This window comes from Chiloscyllium plagiosum, unplaced genomic scaffold, assembly GCF_037043375.1.
Source record: "Chiloscyllium plagiosum isolate Xiang-an unplaced genomic scaffold, Cpla_swu_hap1 HiC_scaffold_35, whole genome shotgun sequence".
NCBI classification, from domain to species: domain Eukaryota; kingdom Metazoa; phylum Chordata; class Chondrichthyes; order Orectolobiformes; family Hemiscylliidae; genus Chiloscyllium; species Chiloscyllium plagiosum.
Window position 1 is genome coordinate 55,450,858 of NW_028270173.1, and position 19,753 is coordinate 55,470,610.

Genomic DNA, 19,753 nt, shown 5'->3' on the forward strand with positions numbered 1-19,753 from the left:
AGGGCTGGGAATGGTCACTGACAAGTGAACAATGTTCAGCACCATTCACAACATCTCAGGTACTGACACAGACCATATACAGCAAGACTCACGTGAGAGCCTGGTTGAGAAGGTAAGGTATGATAAGAATAACAATAATAAGGTTGAAGATCTGAGATGCCTCAAGAGGGGCCTCTTGGTTCGAGATCGGTCAAAAGAATCGACAAATGCGGTCTATTCAAAAAGCAAGGGTCATTAGTTTATTGAATTAAGGTACCCTGACGTAATTCTGTCCAGCAACACAGAGATTGAAGCTTCTGTGTTCCTTGGTGAAGCTGCGCAATTACATTTGAAAATTACACATTATTTTTTTAAATAATAGTACAGCATAAATCACAAGAAAGACCAATCACATATCATGAGGTGACATGATTTACAGCAAGTTAATCCAATGATATTTCCTGGGAAAGAGTTCTTCGTTACAAAAATGTCCAGTCAACTGTGATATGGTGATGTGATTGAAGACAGGCTAATCCAATGGTATTTTCTTTAAGAAGGAGATCTTATTTATGTAAATTGTCATGCCATGTATCAGTTCAAGGTTAGTTAATTGTGTCATTATTGTTCTTATGAAAACTCTATTGTCCTCTTATCTTTGAACTGCAACGTAATTCTGCAAATCAGCAGTATGTTCAGCAGTATGGTTCACAGGCCATTTTATAGTATTCTTTTAAATCAAGAAACCATTTTGTTGTGATAAAAATCTACATATTTTTGTTGCTTAAATGCAAATTTTAGATCCTCAGGGTAAGAGAAGCTACAGGGCAAATTGGAGCCAAAAGTGGACTTGGCTTTGTGACAGGAAGTAAATGATTGGTAAAAAAAGTTTGATGATTGGATTTGTGTATGAAGCTTGTGTTCAGCAGTGCACTGCAGGGTTCAGTGCTGGCCCTTTGCTACACATAGCGTACATTAATGATTTGCAAATGTATACGTACGTTACTTCACATGTCAATGTGAGACACCCAACCTCCAGTCAGTGACTGTAAACTACAGCTTTGTACAGGCAGTTAAGTGTTAGCGAAAATTACACCAAACTTTATTAAAACATTTGTTTTATTGATAAGGTCAGAAGTCACATGACACTAGGTTATAATCCAACAGGTTTACTTGAATCACAAGGTTTTGGAGAGCTACTCCTTCATCAGATCAAGGCAGGTGACGTTTTATTCATAAACAGATGATAGCTGATTAAAATTTTACAGTTTCAAAACAAATCACTTGATGAAATACAATTCTCCATGGAATATGGAAACACTTGTTGAAAATCTTCTACATGGTTGACAGTCATGTACACTTCTTTTGTAGAGGAAATTCAGAATAAAACCTTAGAATTAAGTATTGGCTATTATTGAATGCAAGCAATAGCATCTGAAATAATTATTTGAAGAAAAAAATTCTGAATCAATGAAATGGTACCACATAATTATAACAAAAGTTGACCACAAATGTAACTGTCATGTTTAACTCATCTGCCTCTTGCTGAAGCAGTCCTTGTGTTCATTCTTGGTCCATTACAGGAAAAGGGCAAACAACTAATTTGCTAGAAACCAACAAGTGTCGAAGTGTTCCAGGCTGCATGAAAGAACCATCTCACATGCTAGAGAACCAAGCTGAATGGCAAATATTACACAGAAAAAATCACATCTTTGCAAGTTTAAGAGTTGATTGTTTCGAACATTTGAGAAACAAACAAAACCAGAATACATCGTTTGGTGGCAGTGAGTATCTATGACCAAGCCAAAACCACTTTAAATGAACAATACCACTGGTTTGGAAAATCAACCCACATTCGTGCCAGAAGGAAAGCATCTTGAATTGTACAGAAATGAAAAAACAGAAACATGGGCTGACAGAATGATGAATGTACTGCTGGAGCTCACAATGAATTAGGAAGCTGATTATATCTTAGAGGCATTCGAAACATTTAAACCAAAGCACAAACTGCCATTCAGTGGCTTCCTGAAAGGCACTAGCAACGGTGAGAGAGCCGAGATGCTTCCTTGACTTGATTCAATACACAAGCACCTTCATATTAAATGTGTCAGAACACACAGCAAACCTGTGGGAGGTGTTGTATGCTAAATGTCAGAGCTGCCTGACAGAAGTGCAAAGAAATTTCAAAAGGTAAAATGCAAGTAGTTCTGTCTATTATACAACAACAGAAAGAAAACTGTCCCTCTCCAAATAGATGCTTATACCAAGGAGATAGGGAGAGATACAAGGGGGAAAGACAACAGCATTGACATCCAAAGCTCCATCCTCAGATACTCCAAAAGAAAGGAACACTTTCATGGGCCTAAGAATTTCCATGTTGATGTCCCTGTAAGGAAGATCATCGTGGAGAGTGATGAATGAAGCAAACCCACAAAAAAGCAGCTGCAAGATGCCTGATGTTATTCTTGAGGTCTCAGAGTTACAATTCCAATCTGAAAGACAAGGCCAGGAATAGAAATGGAGCTGGCACATACCTGGTTCTCAGTTGTTGCTACAGGTGAAACATGGAATAGAAAATCAATGTGGAAAGACTCATCACTTTGTGAAGGTGACGCTGCCCTGAACCTGAATCAGATTAGAATCAGATTAGAGATGAGATCGACAAAGTCAAGGAGTTACAGATGCTTCCTGAGCAAGAGATCCAGAGATCACCTGGTCAGGTCCAGCAATCACAGCCAGCAGTACAGCTGCAGCACGGTGACTCAGTGGTTAGCACTGCTGCCTCACAGCGCCATGGTCTCACGTTCGATTCCAGCCTCAGGCAACTGCATGGAGCTTGCACATTCTCCCGGTGTCTGCGTGGGTTTCCTCTGGGTGCTCCAGTTTCCTCCCATAATCCAAAGATGTGCATGTTAGGTGAATTGGCCATGCTAAATTGTCCATAATGTTCAGGGATCTAGAGGGTAGGTACATTAATCAGGGGTAAATGTAGGGGAATGGGTCTGGGTGGGTTACTCTCCGGAGGGTCGGTGCCGACTTGTGGGCTGAAGGGCCTGCTTCCACACTCTAGGGATTTTAATTCTTAAAAAAATGACAGCTCAGTGAAAAACGGGGTTCCCACTGACTGGATCCAGAATAATTGAGCCCAACACAATACATGAAGATCACTTGGAATGGAGAAGTGGAAGCTCAGAGTCATAAAGTTGTGTACTGGACAGGCATCTACAAAGACATTGAAAATATAGTGTCTCCATGCAATGTATACCAGGACGAGAGGATGATAGCTGCTGACGTACTATCCAGATCATGGCACGCTGTGGGAGCTGGTTTGTTCACACACAATCAAGAATCAGAGCTCATAATTCAGGATGGCTACTTCAAGTTTAACCCTTTGATGGAATAGGTATAAGACTCACAGCAATGATCTCAGTAAAACAATTTTAGGGGCTTGCTTAGCAAGGGATCGCTGAAAGATTAATATCAGAGAATGATATCCAATTCCCAATCACAAAGTTGAAGGATTTCACTGAATAGTATGGGTTCAACATCATTACCTTCACATCAAGATGTAACCAGATGATCAACAGAATCCCCTGTGAAATGCTGAGACAAACGGAGACCCAAACTTGACCTTATACTCACTTTGATCCACACCCCTCAAAACTTACATAGAGCCAAGGGGAGGTGATGGCCCATTGGTATTATCACTAGACTGTTAATCTGACAACCCAGGCAATGCTGTGGGACCCAGGTTCAAATCCCAGCTTGGCAGTTGGTGGGATTTGAAATCAATAAGTATTTGAAATTAAGAGTCTAATGATGACCGTGAATCGATTGTCAATTGGCAGAAAAACATCTGGTTCACTAATGTCCTTTACAGAAGGAATCTGCCATCCTTGCCTGGTCTGGCCTCCATTTGACCCTGGACCCACACCAATATGGTTGACTCCTCATGCTCTCTGGGCAATTAGGGCTGGGCAATAAATGTAGACCTAGCTAGAGACATCCTCATCCTGTGATTGAAAATAAGCCAACTGTGGAGTTGTTGAATGGAAGAAGGTGTAAGATCACTCTTTAATCTAACTACATTCTCCAGGTGACCAGGAGGAAGATGGACAACAATTCACTGGAGTAGAAGAAAGAGGAGGTCTACATTTAAACAAATATGCTCAAACTGAGCTGCGCTGTTTCTGGACAAACTATACTTATACAGGGACCAGTCACAAATGCCTGGAGTTGAGCAAAACTGTCACTAATGCTGAGGTAGCAAGGTCATGCAAAATGTTGAGTGAAATTAGTGAGCAAATAAGAAAAGACTGAGTCCATATTCAACCTCCACCAGAGCTGGGAACATGGAAAAGACCATCAACAATCCCAGAAATGTCACTATCCAGGGAGTGAAGATGAACAGGATCACCAGAAAGAACATAGCATGAGCAATAGTGAGCACAATTCTGAACAACATGGAAACTTGGAGCAGGACGTGTCCATTCTGCCCTTCCAGCCTGCTGTACTATTCAATATTATCATGGCTGAACATTTATTGCAATGTCGCATTCCCACTTTTTCCTTTCGGTGCCTTTAAAAAGTGGGAATGTATCTCCATGCACAATAATACCTGGGCAACATCCCAGCATCTCATCACTGAGAGCAACAAAAGCCAAATCTCCAAGTTGGAGACACAATGAGGTACCTCAGCGATACCATTCATTTCCAAATATCCACTGACAGTCTTCCTTCGTTTGGAAATGGTAATGACTGGAATTGGTCACACTGGGACTCCTGTTGTGAGCAGAGATTCCAGGAGCTGATCTTTGACTGAATTTAACTAAATTGTTGAAACTGAGGTGAAATGGAATATCTTGTTTTTAATCTTTCAGACACTCAGCATCATGGATTAGGTCCTCATTGAGGGTACTGGTCATCTGTGACTGTCACTGGGGTTGGGATGTTGTTATGAGCCCACAGGAAGCAGTTTGGCCTCGACTGTGTCTTTATTCAATTGACTGTAAGGTGGATCCTACGATAAGAGCCTCATGGTAGAGGTCACATGACAATGGAAAGCCTGGAGGTACATGAGCACAGCATTACTTCTGTACTTCCCAAAGAGATGCTCACTCTAACATCTTTGCTGAAATTGGAAAGAATCGAATCAAAATCTGCAGTAAGTAGCTGGAAGTAGATGGATTGTGGGGAGATAGATTGCAGGTAGCTGTCTGCATCTGACAAATAAAAATCCTCTTAATGCAGTGATGTAAATGTGAAGCAGAGCACATTCTCTGCCTCTGGATCCAACACTGCTCACTTCAAATCAATCCTTGATCAAAAGATGGGATGAATATGTTTTATCCTCATGCCCTGCTGTAGTCCCAGTCTACCAGTTGCATCCTTTTGGATGAGACCAGCTTGATCAGTAGTGCTGCTGCCCAGTCAGTCTTGGTGGTGTACATTGAAATGTCCCACCCAAAATACGTTCAATGCCCCTGCCATACTCAATGTTTTCACCAAATACTGTTCATTAACTGGCGGGGGGGGGGGGTGGGTGGGGAACGAGGGGGGAAGGATGGTGCATGGTAGGGCCACTAGACCACCCACCCACCAAGATGAACCCGATGCAAACCTACAACTACAGCTGTCAACAGATAACCACATTCCAGCCACAGGTTTCAGACTCCAAGCAGTAAAAACCCACAGGGGAATTCAAGATTTTGAATGGACTTACAATAGACATTGAGAGGTTGTTTCAACTGGATGGGAAATCTAGAACATGGGGAGAGAGTTTCTGGAACAGAGAACAATCATTTAGGACAGCAATGATTGTTAATTTGTTCACTGAAAGCGTTCGGCATCTTTGAAATTCTTGACCACCGAGGTCTGTGGATGAGACATCACTGAATACATCTAAGATTGACATACAGATATTTGAGTTCCTCTGAGAATTGCATGATCTGGGGAGTGAACAGGAAAGTTTAATTAAAGCTGATCACATTGAATGGCATTGTTGGTTTGATAGGCTTTATATTCTTCTCCTAATGTTATTTCTCATTTTTCAATGTCAATAACTGAAGCATTTTCAAACCACCATTGCCGGTTACAATATCACCAGAGATCTGCCAAAGAACATCTCACTCTCCAAACAGGAGAAAGCACAGAACACAATATGAAGTGAATCAATAACTGCTTCTGTTTTGGTTACAGCTGGATGGAGTTGGATAAATCAGTGAAGAGGAATCAGGAATATTTTATTGGAGAGGAATTCTTTTGTTCACAGAGGGAACAACTGAAACAACTGAATGACATCATTTACTAATTAGACATTTCATTACTGACATCATTTATTCCAGCCCGAGATGTGAATTATTTTAAAGATGGGAACCAATTGAACATGCCAGAAATCTTCCCATTCAATCTTTCCCAAAGTCCTTTCTTTGCGGCTTTGCCTTTGTATTCGGTTGGTAACAGCTCCTCGTTCCTGGCTATTTTTGCCATGATCTCAGCCTGTTGTTTGACTGTATTCAGTGACTGGATCCTCTCCCTGAACCCAGGCTTTGCCTCCTCTTTCTCAGATTGAATCAGCAGATCAATGTATTCTGGGGTTGACAATGGGTTTGGTCTCAGAGCTATTTCCTCAAGTCTTAAAATGCACTGAGACGATGTTTCAATCAACTCCAACACTACATCCTGCACATCCTCTAACTCCTGCTGAAGTTTCTTCATGATTTTCTGTTGTGTCATCTTTTCACCAGATGCTTTCTCATACTTTTCCTTCAGCTCTGCGTATGTTTTTTTCTCCTTTTTGGTTTCATATTTAAATCTGTACTTTTGGTTGAAATGAACAGACCAGATACATTTACCTGGACAGACTGTGCAGTATCCATGCTGGTTCATTGCTGCACATCCTATTTTACCATCATCATTAGGAATGGCACAGGGATAGTGACAGGTGATGAAGCATTTCTGACAGTTGGTTATGTAATTACCGCTCCCACTGATATCGATCTTCACTGGAACTGTGCTTTCTACCTCATACTCAAAATCTTTATTGGCTTCCAGATCGAGCTGATGTTGGTTCAAAGCTTGTTGTGTCTTCCTGATCTCCTCCAGTTTGGTCAAACCCATTTGGATTTGTGGCTGTAATCCCTCTATCGCACCTCCAGCTGCTGACGCTCCCTCAGGACCTCCTTTGTCAAACGTAAACTCTTTGTTTCCATTTTGCTCAGAGCTGAAAAGAATTTCCTCATACTGTTTGATCCCATCTTCCAGAACATTGCATCAAAAGTATCGCTATCTTCCTCCTCCTCACTGCTCTCATCAGGGCCCCTCTTGTTGACAGAGTTACCAGGAGTTGGTCTTTGAGCAAATATGGCTGAATTGTTGAACTTGAAGTGAACTGGGAAACCTTTTTTATCTTTGGGACACGGTACCTCAGCAACATTGATGGCCTCCAGAACAGGGGGAACCTGCCCATCAGCGAATGTCACCAGGATTTGGATGTTCTCTGCAATATCTTTACCAAAAATGGAAAGAATTGAATCAAAGACATATTTCTGTGTCGGGGTCAGACGAGCCAAAGAGGCCTGAGCAACAAAACACACGGCATCGATCTGGTCGACACCACCTGGGGAAGTGAAGAACTCTCGGATCTGATCAGTGAGCAATTTATCTCGGGTTATCCCCCTGGTGTCTCCGAATCCTGGAGTGTCGATGATAGTGAGAGAGTAATCAATCTGGAATCCTGCTCGATAGTGCAGTTCATAGGCAGTGATTGATGATGTCTGACTTTCAGCCTGGGACCTTCCTGTCCCTTCATTGATTAATTTGTATCTGAAGTTGTCCTCCCATCCCACACCCAGGATGTAGTTGACCATCCCATTGATAAGGGTTGTTTTTCCTGCTCCTGTTGCTCCAAGAACCATGATTGTCCTCACACTGTGTTTTCCAGTGGGTTTTCCAAAGGAGCATTTTATATGGTGTCCAGCCTCATCAAGTACCTTCTTCTGTGAGGGCAGTGTGTAAATGGGAGGGTTCCCCCTGGCTGTTAATGTACATTCTCTGAGAAGTTTCACAGCCAGTCTCTTTGGCTGATTCTCTGTTTGTATTAAACCCTCCTCACTTGGTTCACTAGAACCTCCTTCTCCACAGTCAGCAGACACTCGCACTCTGTAGGTGGTGTTGGGTATCAATCCCTCTAAAGTACAACAACATTCACTGTCTGTTGTCTTTATTTCCTCCCACAATGCATTCTCTGTGCTGGAGAGACCTGCCTTTCCTTCTCTATATTCGATCCTGTACTGAACAATATTAACACCAGCTCCAATCTCAGTTGGCCTGTCCCAGGTGAGTGATACATCACACCAGTAAAGCTGGGATGGTAAAGGTTTACCAGGTGGGCTTGTAGGACGTGTGGTGACCCAGGAACTCTCACTGGCCTTGCTGACCCCTGCCTTGGTCACTGCTCTGTATTGGAATTGATATTCCTGATGTGGCTGTAACCCAGGAATTGTGATGGATTCAGATTTATCAGGAGTATCCACAGTTTTCCATTCCTCCTGCTGGATGCTTCGGTATTCCACCCTGTACCCAACAGTCTCCCCAGCACCATGTCTCGGTGGCTGTAATTGGAGAGTCACACTGTCATGTGATGTTCCACTGACCACAGGTCTCTCCGGCTGTGATGGGGGTGTGAAGCAGTGATTCACCACAAACCCTCCCCCATACAGGTAAATCGATGCTCCCACATTACTGTCATCCTGCACAGACGCAACAATGAACTTTGTTTTCCCTTGTGCTCTGTTCGCTGTGGCAAAATCCAGGAATAGGTGAGACAGCTCCCTCATCTTCTGGGATACAGACTCTGAGTGAAACCACTGCTGGTTGTGATGTTCTGCACTGACCTGGTTAGCAGGATCTGGTACCTGCATTTTCTCAGCTGTGTGAGACTGTAGGTAGCTGTCTGCTTCTGACAGATAGAAATCCTCTTGCTGCAGGGATGTGAGTGTGAGGCAGACCACATTCTCTGTCTCTGGATCCAACACTTCACGATCCAACTCACTCCTTGATTTCACTGTGTGAATATCTTTCAATATCATGAGATATGATCTCACCACATTCATTTCCCGCTCCTTGTCATCCAGCCATTTGCTCAGTGCCTGGTGTTTGAATGGTGACTGTTCCTTGTTCTTCAGAATATTCACCAGTGACCCTTCCTCCTCCCCACCTCCACGGATAGATGGTAACACGCTGGATAAAGCTTTCTGGAAAACCAGCCTGTATTCCCGACATATCTCTCGGAATTTCAGTATCTTGCCCCTGATCTCTGGAAATTGAACAGTGACACTGTCTCTCATCATATCATTACATCTGATCACCGTCTCACTGAGCTGCTCCAGCACAGACTGGCAGTCATTGAGCAATCCGATACTTATGTCCCGTACCAGCTGAGCAGCTTTGGAGTCCAGTTTGTTGAGTGGGTAGAGCCAGACCCTCATGGGCACTGCGTGCTCTCCATCATCTCCCAGTAACTTTGGGAGGGTTGTGTAGATTTTGACAGCATCTTGGAATGTGGTGGGATTGTTTTCCAGGAAGAAATCCCCATGAAATGTGCAGCTGAATTTCTGGGCATTGGATATTTGTTCCTCTGCCATTTCTAGGGAGACCTGACCCTCGATTGCAATAGTCGGAATCATGTTAACTATCCCCTTAAGGTGACCCTGAATGTCCTGCAGGTTCTCTGTTGCAGAGACCTCTTGATCAAACACAAAGAAAGCCTGAGCCCCGTACAGCACTGCTGTAACCACGTGAGTTGCTGTCCCCTCATCAAACACATTCGGATGGGTTATATTCTGCAGCCCCAAGTGGCTCATTGTCAGCTGCTCAAACCTGGTTGTTGCTCGGTACTGAAGGGTGACTCGGGCTTGTTGCCTCGATCTCTTTGTGTCATTGAGATATTTCGCTGATCCTGCCACTTCCACCAAGCCGCACAAGAAACTTGCTTTCAATGATCCATCCACATTCAGTGCAGAGGCTTTTGTATCAGTGGAGTCGGATGCAATGATATGAAACTCGGTGTTCCGCTGAGATCGTACATGAGGTTGCAATTTCTCTAATTCCCACAGTGTGATCCCTACAGAAAGAACAATTCAAATTACAGTAATATTTATAGGAACATGGTGACTTAAAAGGAGGAGAATATGTACTATGCACAGCAGGTAATATAGTTTCCATATGTTTATTTGCGTTTTACCTGTTCCAAAATTCAACAACGGCACGGCAGAGTTGAAACAAAATTCTGAGGATCACGTGAATCTTATCGTGTACACTGGGAAATCACAAGGTGTGGATCACATGATCTGATAGAGATCAGTGTCGATTGCTCTACAGTTCGTTAGATTGTGTTACCTGGGATCAGACAGTCGGATCGGCAGTCGTACAGCATTCCCAGTTGGAAAGGACGGCCCAAAGTTGCCTGCTCTATCACCACTGTTTCTCCGTGACTCATGGTGTCACACGATCCAATCCAGTGTCACCGGTAATTGAAGATTGCAGCTCAATACCTGTCATACAGAGTCATATAAACTCAAATCAGAGCGTAGAACTTTCACAAACCAGGAACAACAGGCAATGTGGTCAGTGCCCTGACACGTTGTAGAAAATTGAGTGGGATTGCAAATCACCTTAAGAAATAAGTTGTGCAAGATGCTGCTCCTGAGAGAATATGGAAGATGCTGATGCCATCGATGGGCTATGCCATACCACCTTCAAAGTGAAGATGTCCTCCATATGTTCATCCAAGATGGAAGACTAGAAAAAAATTGTGGCTGTCCGAGCTGTTCCCTTTTTGAGGTATTTTCTGTGTCGGAGCTGACTTTCTCAAATTCGAAGAGCTGTAATTACTGTTTTATAAGCTGTTGCATTGTTTTGGAACTCTGGGACAAAAAAAATCAAAACGATGGCACTTTAAAAAAGGAGGAAGGCAGACAAAGGTAGTGACCACATGGGGAGTTATTCAAACAGGGAAGAAAACCTACATGACTGTCTGACACGGCAGTGAATCTGCACAGCTACTGCCCCAGCTCTTTGATTTCAAGATTTTTCTGGACACCAGAGTTTGTCAAAGGAAAATGAACAAACAGTGATATTCACAGCTAACTTTGGAGAAACCTGTATGGCAGAGCTCACAGCAGGGAAGCACCTAAGAGACTTTTTAAAGTGTCACCTTACTGTCTATTTTGTAAAGCTACAACAGTAAGTAGAGTGGGTTCTTCTTTGATTCTATGTTTGATTGAGAATTGTCTCTAGATTAAACTTTAAAAATATAAAACATAGATATGAGGTCAGCATGGATTAATGTTTTTATTTCGAGCAGGAGGACTGTGCTATTCTCTGGCTCTGTGGATTGTTAAGGAGCAGCGCTGGCCTTCAGTCAATGATGTGCTTTTCCTGTCAGATGTGAGAGATGGGGGAGCGTTTCCATGTTACTGATAATGATGTCTGCAGGAAGTCTGTTTGGCTGTGAATCCTATCAAATTGCATGGATCAGTTGGAGCAGCAGTGAGAGGCAATGAGGAATGAACAGGAGCCGGGGGAGGGGCTGTGTGATGGATGGCAGTGAGAGGCAATGAGGAATGTACAGGAGACTGGGGGGAGGGGGGGGTGTGGGGGTGTGATGGATGGCAGTGAGAGGCAATGAGGAATGTACAGGAGCCGGGTGGGGGGGGCGTGATGGATGGCAGTGAGAGGCAATGAGGAATGTACAGGAGCCGGGGGGGTGTGATGGATGGCAGTGAGAGGCAATGAGGAATGTACAGGAGCCTGGGGAGGGGCTGTGTGATGGATGGCAGTGAGAGGCAATGAGGAATGTACAGGAGACTGGGGGGAGGGGGGGGTGTGGGGGTGTGATGGATGGCAGTGAGAGGCAATGAGGAATGTACAGGAGCCGGGTGGGGGGGGCGTGATGGATGGCAGTGAGAGGCAATGAGGAATGTACAGGAGCCGGGGGGGTGTGATGGATGGCAGTGAGAGGCAATGAGGAATGTACAGGGGCCGGGGGAGGGGCTGCGTGATGGATGGCAGTGAGAGGCAATGAGGAATGTACAGGAGCCGGGGGAGGGGCTGCGTGATGGATGGCAGTGAGAGGCAATGAGGAATGTACAGGAGCCGGGGGGTGTGATGGATGGCAGTGAGAGGCAATGAGGAATGTACAGGAGTCAGGGGGGGGGGGGGGTGTGATGGATGGCAGTGAGAGGCAATGAGGAATGTACAGGAGCCGGGGGAGGGGCTGCGTGATGGATGGCAGTGAGAGGCAATGAGGAATGTACAGGGGCCGGGGGAGGGGCTGCGTGATGGATGGCAGTGAGAGGCAATGAGGAATGTACAGGAGCCGGGGGGTGTGATGGATGGCAGTGAGAGGCAATGAGGAATGTACAGGAGTCGGGGGGGGGGGGGGGGGGTGGTGTGATGGATGGCAGTGAGAGGCAATGAGGAATGTACAGGAGCTGGGGAGGGGGAGGGGGGAGGTGTGGTGGATGGCAGTGAGAGGCAATGAGGAATGTACAGGAGCCGGGGGGTGTGATGGATGGCAGTGAGAGGCAATGAGGAATGTACAGGAGCCGGGGGAGGGGGGGGGTGTGATGGATGGCAGTGAGAGGCAATGAGGAATGTACAGGAGCCGGGGGGGGGGGGGGTGTGATGGACGGCAGTGAGAGGCAATGAGGAATGTACAGGAGCCGGGGGGTGTGATGGATGGCAGTGAGAGGCAATGAGGAATGTACAGGAGCCAGGGGGTGTGATGGAAGGCAGTGAGAGGCAATGAGGAATGTACAGGAGCCGGGGGGTGTGATGGATGGCAGTGAGAGGCAATGAGGAATGTACAGGAGCCGGGGGGGGGTGCGATGGATGGCAGTGAGAGGCAATGGGGAATGTACAGGAGCCGGGGGGTGTGATGGATGGCAGTGAGAGGCAATGAGGAATGTACAGGAGCCGGGGGGGGGTGCGATGGATGGCAGTGAGAGGCAATGAGGAATGTACAGGGGCTGGGGAGGTGTGATGGATGGCAGTGAGAGGCAATTGGGAATGTACAGGAGCCGGGGGGGGGTGTGTGATGGATGGCAGTGAGAGGCAATGAGGAATGTACAGGAGCCGGGGGGTGTGATGGATGGCAGTGAGAGGCAATGAGGAATGTACAGGAGCCGGGGGGTGTGATGGATGGCAGTGAGAGGCAATGAGGAATGTACAGGAGCCGGGGGGGTGTGATGGATGGCAGTGAGAGGCAATGAGGAATGTACAGGAGCCGGGGGAGGGGGGGGGTGTGATGGATGGCAGTGAGAGGCAATGGGGAATGTACAGGAGCCGGGGGGTGTGATGGATGGCAGTGAGAGGCAATGAGGAATGTACAGGAGCCGGGGGGGGTGCGATGGATGGCAGTGAGAGGCAATGAGGAATGTACAGGAGCCGGGGGAGGGGGGGGGGTGTGATGGATGGCAGTGAGAGGCAATGGGGAATGTACAGAAGCTGGGTGGGGGGGGGCTGTAATGGATGGCAGTGAGAGGCAATGAGGAATGTACAGGAGCCGGGGGGGGTGGCTGTGATGGATGGCAGTGAGAGGCAATGAGGAATGTACAGGAGCCAGGGGGTGTGATGGATGGCAGTGAGAGGCAATGAGGAATGTACAGGAGCTGGGGGGGGGGGGGTGTGATGGATGGCAGTGAGAGGCAATGAGGAATGTACAGGAGCCGGGGGGTGTGATGGATGGCAGTGAGAGGCAATGAGGAATGTACAGGAGCCAGGGGGTGTGATGGATGGCAGTGAGAGGCAATGAGGAATGTACAGGAGCCGAGGGGGGTGTGATGGATGGCAGTGAGAGGCAATGAGGAATGTACAGGAGCCGAGGGGGGTGTGATGGATGGCAGTGAGAGGCAATGAGGAATGTACAGGAGCCGGGTGTGGGGGTGTGATGGATGGCAGTGAGAGTATATGAGGAATGTACAGGAGCCGGGTGGGGGGGCTGTGATGGATGGCAGTGAGAGGCAATGAGGAATGTACAGGAGCCAGGGGGGTGTGATGGATGGCAGTGAGAGGCAATTGGGAATGTACAGGAGCCTGGGGAGGGGGGTGTGGGGGTGTGATGGATGGCAGTGAGAGGCAATGAGGAATGTACAGGAGCCGGGGGGGGGTGCTGTGATGGATGGCATTGAGAGGCAATGAGGAATGTACAGGAGCCAGGGGCGTGTGATGGATGGCAGTGAGAGGCAATTGGGAATGTACAGAAGCCGGGGGGGGGGGGGTGTGATGGATGGCAGTGAGAGGCAATGAGGAATGTACAGGAGCCTGGGGAGGGGGTGTGGGGGTGTGATGGATGGCAGTGAGAGGCAATGAGGAATGTACAGGAGTCAGGGGGGTGTGATGGATGGCAGTGAGAGGCAATGAGGAATGTACAGGAGCCTGGGGAGGGCTGTGTGATGGATGGCAGTGAGAGGCAATGAGGAATGTACAGGAGCCTGGGGAGGGCTGTGTGATGGATGGCAGTGAGAGGCAATGAGGAATGTACAGGAGCTGGGGGGTGCTGTGATGGATGGCAGTGAGAGGCAATGAGGAATGTACAGGAGCTGGGGAGGTGTGATGGATGGCAGTGAGAGGCAATGAGGAATGTACAGGAGCCGGGGGGGGTGTGATGGATGGCAGTGAGAGGCAATGAGGAATGTACAGGAGCCGGGAGGGTGTGATGGATGGCAGTGAGAGGCAATGAGGAATGTACAGGAGTCAGGGGGGTGTGATGGATGGCAGTGAGAGGCAATGGGGAATGTACAGGAGTCAGGGGGGTGTGATGGATGGCAGTGAGAGGCAATGAGGAAGAGAAAAGGATGAGATTCTGAGGAGAGAATCTAGGAAGTTAGGCCAGAATGTTTGAAAAAAGGTTCTTGAGGATTGTCATATCTGCATGACTTTCAGTGCCATGAGCTGGTGACAATAGGAATAAGGGATAGAGCAGATGGATGGGTGGTTAAGGAGCAAGTGCAGGGGAGAAAGGTTCGCATTTTTCTGGGGTAGAAGTGACCTGTACAAGAAGGACAGATTGCACCTGAATTGGAAAGGAACTAATATACTGGCAGGGAGATTTTCTAGAGCTGTTCAGGAAGATTTAAACTAGTAAGGTCAGGGGGTGTGACCCAAGGAGATAGTGAGGAAAGAGATCCAATCTGAGACTGGTGCCGTTGGGAAGAGGAGCAAGTCAGGGCAGGTAGGAAAACAACAGAGGTAGGACTGATAAATGAAACTGCATTTGTTTCAATGCAAGAGGCCTAACAGGGAAAGCAGACAAACTCAGGGCATGGCTGGGAACATGGGATTGGAATACAGCAACTACAGAGATGTGGCTCAGGGATAAGCAGGACTGGCAGCTTTGTGTTCCAGGGTATAAATGCTATAGGATGGATAGAAGGGGAGGGGGCTGCAAGAGAGGAGAAAGAGTGGTGTTTTTGATAAGGGACAACATTATGGCTACACTTACAGAGGATATTCTGAGGAATACGTCAGGAAAGTGATTTGGGTGGAACTGAGAAATAAGAAAGAGATGACCATCTGATTGGGATTGTACTATGGACCCCCTCCCCCTCAATAGTCAGCAGGAAATTGCGAAACAAATTAATAAGGAGATCTCAGTTAGCTGTAAGAATAGTAGGGTAGTTATGGTAGGGGATTTTAACTTTCCAAGCATAGACTGGGACTGCCATAGAGCTAAGGACTTGGATGAAGAGGAATTTATTAAGTGTGTTCAAGAAAATGTTTTGATTCAGTGTGTGAATGTACCCACCAGAGAAGATGAAAAACCTGCCTTATTCTTGGGAAATAAGGCAGGGCAGGTGACTGAGGTGTCAGTGAGGGAGCACTTTGGGGCCATTGATCATAATTCTATTAGTTTTAAAATAGTGAAGGAAAAGGAGAGATCAGATGTAATTGTCAAAGTTCGAAGGAAAGTCAATTTTGAAGGTATTAGAAGTTGATTTAAACCAGATATTTGCAGGTAAAGAGACAAATGGAAAATGGGAAACATTTAAAAATGAGATAACGAGAGTCCAGGGACAGTATGTTCCTGTTCAGGTAAAAGACAACATCTTGAAAAATATCCATATTCCAGTAGAGGAGGTGTTGGATGGTTTAAGATACATAAATATGGATAAATCTCTGAGAACTGATCAGGTGTACCCTAGAACTCTGTGGGAAGTTAAGGAAGTGATTGCTGGGCCTCTTGCTGAGGTATTTTTATCATCAATAGCCACAGGTGAGATGCCGGAAGACTGAAGGTTGGCTGACGTGATACAAACTGTTTTAAAAAGGTGTAAGGAACAACCAGGGAATGAAAGACCAGTGAGCCTGATGTCGGTGGTGGGCAAGTTGTTGGAGGGAATGCTGAGGGACAGAATTTACATGTATTTGGAAAGGCAAGTTCTGTTTAGGGATAGTCATCCTTTGTGTGTGGGAAATCGAGTCTCACTAACTTGATTGAATTTTTTAAAGAAGTAACAAAGGGGATTGATGAGGGCAGAGCAGTGGATGTGATCCATATGGACTTCAGTCAGGCATTTGACAAGGTTCCCCATGGGAGACTGGTTAGCAAGGTTAGATCTCATGGGATATAGGGAGATCCAGCCATTTGGATACAAAACTGGCTTGAAGGTAGAAGACAGAGGGTGGTGCTGGAGGGTTGCTTTTCAGACTGGAGGCATGTGACCAGTGGAATGCCACAAGGATTGGTGCTGGCTCCACTGCTTTTTGTCATTTATCTCAGTGATCTGGATGTGAACACAGGAGGTATAGTTAGTAAGTTTGCAGATTTCACCAAAATTGGAGGTATGCTGGTCAGGGAAGAAGGTTACCTCAGATTACAACAGAATCTTGATCGGATGGGCCAATGGGCTGGGGAGTGGCAGATGGAGTTGAATTTAGATAAATGTGAGGTCCTGCATTTTGGAAAAGTAAAACAGGGCAGGACCTAATGGTAAGGTCCTGGGGAGTGTTACTGAACAAAGAGACCTCACAGCGCTAGGGATCCGGGTTTGATTCTGGCCTCGGGTGACTGTCTGTATGGAGTTTGCACATTCTCCCCGTGTCTGCGTGGGTTTACTGTGGGTGCTCCGGTTTCCTCCCACAGTCCAAAAGATATACAGTGTACAATTCTGGACTCCAGGCTAAAAGAAGGATGTTGTGAAACTTGAAAGATTGACAAAGATGTTGCCAATGCTCGAATGTTTGAGCTATGGGGTGGCTGTTTTCCCTGGAGCTGGAGGGATTACCTTACAGAGGTTTGAGCTATAGCGTCATAGAGTCATAGAGATGTACAGCATGGAAACAGACCCTTCGGTCCAACCCGTCCATGCCGACCAGTAATCCCAACCCAATCTAGTCCCACCTGCCAGCACCTGGCCCATATCCCTCCAAACCCTTCCTCTTCATGTACCGATCCAGATGCCTTTTAACTGTTGTAATTGTACCAGCCTCCACCACATCCTCTGGCAGCTCATTCCATACCCATACCACACTCTGTGTGAAAAAGTTGCCCCTTAGATCTCTTTTATATCTTTCCCCTCTCACCCTAAACCTTGGCCCTCTAGTTCTGTACTCCCCCCGCCCAAGTGAAAAGTCTTTGTTTATTTATCCTATCCATGCCCCTCATGATTTTGTAAACCTCTATAAGGTCACCCCTCAGCCTCCAGTGCTCCAGGGAAAAAAACCCTAGCTTAATCAACCTCTCCCAAGAGCTCAAATTCTCCAACCCTGGCAACATCCTTGTAAATCTTTTCTGAACCCTTTCAAGTTTCACAACATCTTTCCGATAGGTAGGAGACCAGAATTGCATGCAATATTCCAACATTGGCCTAACCAAAGGAAAGCAAACCAAACGCCTTCTTCATTGTCCTGTCTGTTTCCGTGCTGTACATCTCTATGCCTCTATGATTCTATAGCTCAAACCTGCGACTCCACTTTCAAGGAGCTATGAACCTGCACTCCAAGGTCTGTTTGTTCAGCAACACTCCCGAGGAGCTCACCATTATATAGTGTGTAAGTCCTGCTAAGATTTGCTTTTCCAAAATGCAGCACCTCACATTTATCTAAATTAAACTCCATCTGCCACTTCTCAATCCACTGTCCCATCTGATCAAGATCCCATTGCAATCTGAGGTAACCGTCTTCGCTGTCCACTACATTTCCAATTTTGGTGTCATCTGTAAACTTACTAACTGTACCTCTTATGCTCACATCCAAATCATTTATATAAATGATGAAAAGTAGTGGACCCAGCACCGATCCTTGTGGCACTTCACTGGTCACAGGCCTCCAGTCTGAAAAACAACCCTCCACCACTACCCTCTGTCTTCTACCTTTGAGCCAGTTTGAGCTTGTCAGATCCACACCCCACACCGACCCAACCTCCACTCCCGGCACCTTCCCTTGCAACCGCAGGCGGTGCAACACTTGCGCCCACACCTCCCCCCTCACTTCTCTCCAAGGCCCCAAAGGAAACTTCCATATCCGCCACAGATTCACCTGCACCTCCACCCACATCGTCTACTGCATCCGCTGCAGCCGGTGTGGCCTCCTCTATATTGGGGAGACAGGCCGCCTACTTGCGGAGCGATTCAGAGAGCACCTCTGGGCCACCCGGACGAACCAACCCAACCAACCTGTAGCACAGCATTTCAACTCCCCCTCCCACTCCACCGAGGATATGCAGGTCATTGGACTCATCCACCGCCAAACCACAACAACCCGACGGTCGGAGGAGGAGCATCTTATCTTCCGACTGGGAACCCTCCAACCACAGGGGATGAACTTGGACTTCACCAGTTTCTTCATCCCCCCCCCCACCTTGTCTCAGCCGGATCCCTCCAGCCCGGCACCGCCTTCCTGACCTGCAGTCTTCTTCTTGACCTCTCCGCCTCCATCCTACTCCGACCTATCACCCTCACCTTGACCTCTTTCCACCTATCACATTTCCAATGCCCCTCCTCCAAGTCCCTCCTCCCTACCTTTTATCTTCTCCTGCTGAACACTCTCTGCTCATTCCTGAAGAAGGGCCTGTGCCCGAAACGTCGAATCTCCTGTTCCCTGGATGCTGCCTGACCTGCTGGGCTGTTCCAGCAATAAAGTTTCAAGCCAGTTCTGTATCCAAATGGCTAGTTCTCCCTGTATTCCATGAGATCTGACCTTGCTAATCAGTGTCCCATTGGGAACCTTGTCAAATGCCTTAATGAAGTCCATATAGATCACATCTACCGCTCTGCCCTCATCAATCCTCTTTGTTACTTATTCAGAAAACTCAATCAAGTTTGTGAGACATGATTTCCCACGCACAAAGCCATGTTGACTATCCCTAATCAGTCCTTGCTTTTCCAAATATATGTACATCCTGTCTCTCAGGATTCCCTCCAACAACTTACCCACCACCGAAGTCAGGCTCACCAGTCTTTAGTTCCCTGGCTTGTCCTTACCACCTTTCTTAAACATTGGCACCATGTTTGCCAACCTTCAGTCTTCCGGCACCTCACCTTTGACTATCGATGATAAAAATATCTCAGTAAGAGGCCCGGCAATCACTTCCCTAGCTTCCCACAGAGTTCTAGGGTACACCTGATCAGGTCGTGAGGTTTTATCCACTTTTATGCATTTCAAGACATCCAGCATTTCCTCCTCTTAATATGGACATTTTTCAAGATGTCACCATCTATTTCCCTAAATTCTGTATCTTCCATGTCTTTTTTCACAGTAAATACTGATGCGAAAT

At 46.5% G+C, this 19,753-nt stretch overlaps 1 protein-coding gene across 1 annotated transcript in view; it reads right to left on the reverse strand.

The window, feature by feature from the left end:
* Positions 1-218: 218 nt before the first annotated feature.
* Positions 219-19,753, reverse strand: part of LOC148140952 (uncharacterized) — a 32,552-nt gene continuing 13,017 nt past the window's right edge. Inside the window, 3 exon segments of the mRNA XM_087979700.1 lie at positions 219-7,127; positions 7,130-10,099; positions 10,375-10,529. Of these exon segments, the coding sequence (XP_087835826.1) occupies positions 6,334-7,127; positions 7,130-10,099; positions 10,375-10,474 (3,864 nt within the window). The 5' untranslated portion in view covers positions 10,475-10,529 and the 3' untranslated portion in view covers positions 219-6,333.